Source organism: Haliotis rufescens, unplaced genomic scaffold (assembly GCF_023055435.1).
Source record: "Haliotis rufescens isolate VD_foot unplaced genomic scaffold, xgHalRufe1.0.p SCAF_23, whole genome shotgun sequence".
Classification (NCBI taxonomy): Eukaryota; Metazoa; Mollusca; class Gastropoda; order Lepetellida; family Haliotidae; genus Haliotis; species Haliotis rufescens.
In genome coordinates this window covers 8944079-8951807 of record NW_025963924.1, presented here as the reverse complement: position 1 = coordinate 8951807, position 7729 = coordinate 8944079, and the positions used below count along the sequence as shown (strand labels likewise).

Genomic DNA, 7729 nt, shown 5'->3' with positions numbered 1-7729 from the left:
ATGGACCAATCAGGAAGTCCAAGGTGATGCACAAACCGCCATATTGTTTGACAACTTCAAACCTGTTCAAAACTTTATTTGATGTGACACTTAGATGTTTCAGGTCAAACCTCAGCATGCAAACGACAATGCGGTTATATCCAAGATATTTTCTGGACAGTAGAATATAGTCCTCATCTTATAGATCTAAACAAATCGAACAATCAGAAAACACAGAAAATGAGAGAAAGATTATCTTGACATTTAAAAAATATATACATAAATTATTCATTCAGATGAAGATGTGCAAAATACATTCAATATGGTCACTCATGGCATAAAACATCAGTATCTTCGGAAACGTACTGTGTCATATATCATGATATATATATTAAAACAAAAACATCAGATGTTTATATGACTATTTCTCCCAATTGTTTTCATGTGTGCTGAATTCTGCTCCGGCGATAGGTTAATTAGTCATCTTAAAAACAAACATTTCAAAAGTTATCACCTGTATCATTATGCCAATGTTATATAACTATCACAGAGGTGGACAACTATTTACTTGTATCAAACAAGGATGACTGTAGGGCACAAATAATGAAACCATTCCTGAGTGACAAATCAGGTCCAGTGGAAGCCCTCGTTCATCATCATCATCATCATCATCATCATCATCATCACCACCATCATCATCAGTATCACAACTGACTGCCATTTGTCAAACTAGACTACTGTCAAAAGGTTTGAACTCTGTCTGGGTTTTTTTTTTTTAATCTTTTCACCCTGTTTTTTTATCAAGTGATCACTATGTTTTGACAACAGAGATCTAATAAATCCACATAAACTCATTTCGCATCTTCTTAACACAATCCATGCGTTCCCAAGGATAAACTTGTAATACATGATTCAAATATTCGCCAAACTGTACTGTTATACTGCAGAAAGCATGTCATTACAATACTCTGTAAGTCCGATGATAAAACCTGAACCATCATCCAGACTGTCAAAGATGGAGATTATCAATGACACAGCAATGTTTTGATAAGGCTGAACAAAAACAACATAAGAGCCTGTTATTGTTATCATCTGTTGCTTCCAACACTCCAGCTCAATTGTAAGGTACATGCTATACTTGCCATGTATATGATGAGAATGTTGGTATGTTTGGATAGGATGATCCATAAGAATGACCATCCCGTGCCAAACAGTAGAAGCAATAAACTATGGTCATGGCACACTTTGTTCAGCCTCTATCTTACTCACTTGGTCTGCGGAACCTTTTGCCAACATCCTAAAACATTTTTAAAAATCTATAAAAAAAATTAAAACAATCTTTTTAATGATAAATGAAAAGGTTACGTCCCTTTAGCATTGACCAACTTTTTCACATGACTTAATTAATGATCAATTCATTTTTTTTTATATTCCACATTTTTGTTATTTTGGGTGAGCTAAATGAAAACCAAGTTATTAAAAAAACCAAGATTAACCAGGGAAAAATACAGCTTAACCTAATTAAACCAAATGAAGTAGGTAGTCATTAGTAAGGGCCTACCCTTAATTATTTACAAATATCGTAATGTGCTCTAAATGAATGACTTCAAAGAGCACCAATATTACATAACCATATTACATAACCATTACCGTATTCGACGTAATAAGTGCCCAGGACGCTCTCAAAATTAGAAATAGGGGGCTCTTATTAGAATATATGGTGAGAAAGTTGAAAGATCGCAATTTTTTTGGTTTATGCTCACACCCTGAAATGATATCAAAGAAAAGTCTGTGCTTATCATACCCGACAGATATATTTTCCAGAGTTTAATTGCCCATTATTAAGGGGGCATATAACACACTAGTGTGTATTATGCACAAATAAATAAGTGTACATTGATCAATCGGAAGGGGTGCTAATTGGGATTGTTCACTAGCCAATATATTTGTAAATATCGCTGTGGGCACTTATTAGAGCAGGGTGCTTATTACGTCGAATACGGTATTACATTATCATCATTACATTTCCATTATTACACTATCATTATTATACAACATTATTACTGATTATTACTGATCCTGATATCTGCATGAAGCAGACTATGACAGTTGATTTACAGCCTGTTAGCAAGAGCACCAGTTACATCACAGAGAAAAGGTTAATAAATCTAACAATTTTACATAAAAAAATAAGTTGTTTTTTTCTTCAATTATGTAGACTGAATGAAATATGTGTCAACCATACACAATAATTCCAGCATAACAACCTGTCACTCATAATTACATCATAATAACTTTAGAAACAGATTCAAATATAGAACCTTTCATTCATAACGTAAGCTTATATTTGTAAGCTTTCTTGCAAAAAGTAGACTTCAAAAGCGTAAGACGTATGACCATAAATATTTGAAGTACAAAATATTTCTTGACAACTTGTTACAACGCCAGCGACAATGTATCCATGGATGCTGACAGTCTAGGAGCCTGCTTCCTGTTCCTGTCCAAGTCCCTCCAAGATGATACCCATCGGAGTCCGTTTCAAGCCAACAAACTCCATCTTGTTGGTGATTTTGTTTTTAAAGCTCCTCATTCTTAAAGATGCATGAAGGATTATCACTGAAATGTGGAGGATATTACCATATCGTGAATTGTTGACAATTTTTGTTTTGTTTGTTTGTTGTTTAACGCAGCACTCAGCAATATTCGAGCTATATGACGGCGGTCTGTAAATAATTGAGTCTGGACCAGACAATCCAGTGATTGACATCGTGAGCATCGATCCACGCAATTGTGATCGATGACATGTATCAACCAAGTCAGCGAGCCTGACCACCTGATCCCGTTAGTCGCCTCTTACGACAAGCATAGTAGCCTTTTACGGGAAGCATGGGTTGCTGAAGACCTATTCTACCCCGGATTTTCACGGGTCTGTTGACAATTAATAGCAAAACGCAGAATGTTTTGAGGAATGTTTTACTGATCCACTGATAAAATATCGTTTGAGGAAACGTAATCATCATTTGTCTTTTATCATTTTGTCCTAAAACTTTTAAACAGAAGTCACAACATGCACACATCAACTAAATTTAACCATGAATAAGTACTTCACTTTTACCACATCATGTCTTCAAAATTGGTTGATTTTCCACATACCATGGATACAATTTCTATGTGACAGGTTTGCATTGCGTGTACCATGTGTACCGTATTCACTATATTAAAAGCCCTGCTCTAATAAGCAACCCTTGTGTGCAGGATTCAAATTCATTTTAATGAAATGCTGGTGGCACAGTTATAATTGTAGTGGCATGGTCAAAATAACTTCCTCCAATCTGGTGCCCAAAGGGCACACTTGGTAAAGCCATTTCTTTAACAACAATACCGTGTGCATATTGTGACAACCACAAATAAACATGACAAACATGTGTAAAATAATGAACATGAGAGGAAAGTTACAACTCCAGCCTTGGTGACATGATTTGTTTGTTTGTTTGTTGTTTAACGCAGCACTCAGCAATATTCCAGCTATATGACGGCGGTCTGTAAATAATCGAGTCTGGACCAGACAATCCAGTGATTAATATCATGAGCATCGATCCACGCAATTGGGATCGATGACATTCATCAACAAAGTCAGCAAGCCTGATCAGCCGATCCCGTTGGTCGCCTCTTACGACAAGCATAGTCACCTTTTACGGCATGGATGGGTTGCTGAAGACCTATTCTACCCCGGAATCTTCACGGGTGCCTTGGTGACATGACATTCACGGAGTTTCATGATGGATCACAATTATTCATCTAGTGCGCACACTTTAATTCCAAAAGGCAACTTAACATTTTTATGAGTCGCATGAGTTACAAATATATATGTTTCTATCCTTGTCTGTTTGTTTTACCCCACACTCAGAAACATGGTGGCGGGTTCGAAATAATCAGTCATAATCCAGTGATTGGTATTGTGAGCAATGATCCTTGACGCAGGGGTACAATGACACACAATAAACCAAGTCACTGAGGCTGACCACCCCGATCCATTTGCAGGGTTAGAACTAAACTCAAACATTTCACTTGCCCGGGGAAAAAATCTGCCCTTGTAATGTTTAACAATGGATAAATTCGGAAATTTGTACTAGCTCACAGGAATCTGTGCTCGCCCCGGGCTAGTGTTAATTTCTAAACCTGATTTGGTCATCTCTTACGACCAGTATAGGTTGCTGGGGACCTTTTCTAACACGGAATCCTCATGAGGATGAGTGGATCATGCTGATACGACATTCATAGTTCTCTAGAACACACAGACACACACAGACAGACACAGACACACACACACACACACACTTGATTTACAAGTTATCATCAGTGATTATATGCTGACTACTCACATAGCAAGGGGAAAGCTATTCCGAACATGAAGACGATGACAGCGCCGAGCATGTAGACGACGAGGTAGCCGGCCGCCAGAATGATGAGCACACTGAGCAGGGGATGGTCGCGCTTGAATTTCCTGGTTCGCCACTGATTGTTGGTGGAATACACAAAGCCTCCAAACGCAACAGCAATAGCCACGAACCCAAACACCATCTTTACAGGATGGATGATTCTGCAGTATAAAAACAAATATAAACATCCGGTAAGTAATGGTAATGTATGTAAGTCAAGGAGCCCTTGCTACCATGGTCATAGCCCTAATGTTAAAGATTTCGGGGGACCAGGGTTTGTTTGTTTGTTGTTTAACACCACACTCCAATATTCCAGCTATATGACAGTCTGTAAGTTGGTTTGTTTGTTTGTTGCCACACTCAGCAATATTCCAGCTATATGACGGCAGTCTGTAAATAGACAAGTCTGGACAAGACAATCCAGTGATTGACACCATGAGCATCGATTCATGCAATTGAGATACGATGACATGTATCAACCAAGTCAGCGAGCCTGACCACTCGATCCCGTTGGTCGCCTCTCACGACAAGCAAAGTCGGCAAGCATGGGTTCCTTAAGGCCTATTCTACCCTGGATTTTCACGAGTCGGGGGACCAGGGTTTTTCCTCGACTTACAAAATTGGGAGTTCAGAGGACCCCCAGTAAATTGGGTCCTGTAAATTAAAGAAATGGTGTAGTGTACTGTACGTTTAGATAATTACTTTAGAGCCTGGAATGAATCACTGATCATGTGGACAGTGGTCATGATTAATGGGTGAAATAACAGACAGTCACACCCATAACTGCTCTTGTGCTCTGGGTACAATGAATGTTATGGTGCATCCGTCAGGACGCAGCATCTTTTTTCATGCGTCATTCCCCTTCATTTTTGCGTTGCATAAAACCATGTTGATAGGAACAAACCTCAAGGGCCCTGCTAACGCCCCTTAAACAGTTAATGTAGTTTTTAAAAATATATTTTAGTGTTGGAACTTACAGTTCCATCTTCAGTAACATATAATTAAGTTTAAAAAATTATGTAAATGAGTTATATATATGCTACTATGTAACATATACAGAGCTCCAGATAACTTTTTGAGCAATTGAGTTTTTACTCTAGGGTTTCTATTTCAATTGGGTTATTACATTTTTCATTGGGTAACCAATATTTTTTCACTCATCTATTCATTACTCTATTGTTTTTTTCCAAAAATTAGTTAACATTTTAAGATTTAAAAAAAATATGATATAATGTTTTAGATGTATATAGCTTTTCTAAATATATAGGCTTGACTCAGAAAGTAAATTAGCTTGTAATTGTGTTTCGGAAATTAGCTCCTTTGTACGCATGTTGAAAAAGCTTCATTGTGTATTTAGGTGAGCTGTTTTTTACATTTGAGTTTTTCATTTAATGCATGCTTTCTGTACACAAGTTAATTGAAAGTAATTGGGTTTTGAATATTTTTTTAATTGTATTTTGTTGAAACTGACCATGCTGATCGCTCGGTGATGTCATACATATATATATATATATATATATATATTTTTTTTTGGGGGGGGGGAACAGCTTCATTTTAGGTTGAAATTTTGTAAGGCCTTTCTTTTATATATTAGTTGGTTTAGGACTACATTTCTCAAATGTTTGTCAAAACCTAAAGTCGACACAAATAAATTAGACTCTTGCAATAAAATATTTGTAACATTTATATGCAAACAAAGCCACACCGTTTTGAAATCCGTTAAAGCAATTAATAGTATTTACCTATCGAGCAACCAATTATGAATCGTTGGGCACGTATCACTTGTTTCAGTCAGGCAGGAAAACAATTTATGATTTATGATTAAAAAATGTGATCATGAGGCTCGGTGTTAACAAAAAAGCATTAAACTGGAATTTTATTCTTTTACTGGAGCATCAGTAGGATGGGACTGATAGTATTTCACAATGAGATGCTAATAAGCTAATACAAAATAGATTATTGTTCTGTAGCAAATCACCATGTGCACTAAACATCACCAGACAGGTTATTTGCATTAAGATGAAATGTCGAGCTGACAATGTTTGCGGTGATGTGTTATTTCTCATATAATTACAGCAAATATTAACCAGTTCATATCTATCTATATTTGACAAATACCATACATAGATTTAGAAGTGCAGGTCCTGTTTGTTGACCACATGTGCAATAGATCAACTGACCTACATCTGCGTATTGGTCGACATTTATCAATGTCTTTAGCCACAAAACTAAGATGCTTCTCATTAGCATTGTTTGAGTATCATGTGTATAAGGGAAATGTACAGAATCTTAAACAAGTTGACAAATGTTATCCAGTCTGCGAATTTTGCCATTAGTCTGAAACCGAAGTCTAGTACAGTTCTGTTGGATCGTGTAAGCTCAGTAAATAATAGTAATTTAATAACACTAAATTCTACTGAAAATGAGCCAAGAGCAATGTAGGTCTAGTCTAAAAAGTCTTTGGCACAGGATGTTATCACTGGTCATATTCATAAACAAAACAGTTTGAATGTTATTTATGTTGCAAGTCCCTATATGTATAGCATGGCATGCACATCATAGATATTGCATTTCTGTACATTAATCATAATATTTGGGTCGCAAATACATAGCTAATACACACGCCGTCATAACGTACTACAACCAGCAGGGGTATAAAAATTTCGACGGTTTCGCACTCTGACTGAGCTTTGGAATACCCGTGCAAAATAAGCATCAACATTTAGTAGAACTTATTAAAGGCATGGATCATAGCTATGTATCACCGACCAGTGGATGTCGAACACTAAAAGCGGAGAAATTACGTAGATAGCTATGATTTCGCAGCTATCCACGTCACTGATCACGTCAGATATACAAATGATAGGTTCTCACCCAATGAGTAGAAAAACTATAAGCGCCGTCAGGAAGTAGTTCGTCTGATAATAAAGCAGATTGTTCAAAACCCTGTTAGCCCATTTGTCGGCATCTTTTATGTTCGGGATCTGGAATCGTGCCGATTCCAAGATAAAATCTCCCAAAGATCGGAGAGGGGCAACCTGCACTTGTTCGCCCATGTTGTCAATTTACAATCCCTTGTGTCCTTAACAAATACCTCTACTATTGCAGATAAATTACAGTCACAATTTTATGGTATTCCAGGTTCATCTGAGACCATTTAAATCATACGAATATAATATATTCATTTATAAGAAAATCGAGATAAACTTTAGTTTTGGCAATAGGTAAATATATTTGCGTATGTTATAAGGTACATCGCGACCAATACATTATGCCTAAAACTCATAACATAGACAAATTTCCTAATCTTG

General features: G+C 36.7%; 1 protein-coding gene across 1 annotated transcript; it reads right to left on the bottom strand.

The window, feature by feature from the left end:
* Positions 1-2060: 2060 nt before the first annotated feature.
* On the bottom strand, positions 2061-7481 carry LOC124151799 (PRA1 family protein 3-like). The gene is made up of 3 exons (XM_046524435.2): positions 7293-7481; positions 4362-4579; positions 2061-2595 (listed from the first exon to the last, which is right to left on the bottom strand). The coding sequence occupies exons 1-3, from the start codon at positions 7472-7474 to the stop codon at positions 2456-2458; spliced, it is 540 nt and encodes a 179-aa protein (XP_046380391.1). The 5' UTR covers positions 7475-7481; the 3' UTR covers positions 2061-2455.
* Between the last annotated feature and the right edge of the window lie 248 nt (positions 7482-7729).

Coding starts and splice junctions, on each gene's coding strand:
- LOC124151799 (XM_046524435.2), bottom strand. CDS start 7,474: ATGGGCGAACAAGTGCAGGTTGCCCCTCTCCGATCTTTGGGAGATTTT. Junction 4,580..7,292: donor ATAGTTTTTCTACTCATTGG/GTGAGAACCTAT, acceptor TTTATACTGCAG/AATCATCCATCCTGTAAAGA. Junction 2,596..4,361: donor AATAGCTTTCCCCTTGCTAT/GTGAGTAGTCAG, acceptor TCCACATTTCAG/TGATAATCCTTCATGCATCT.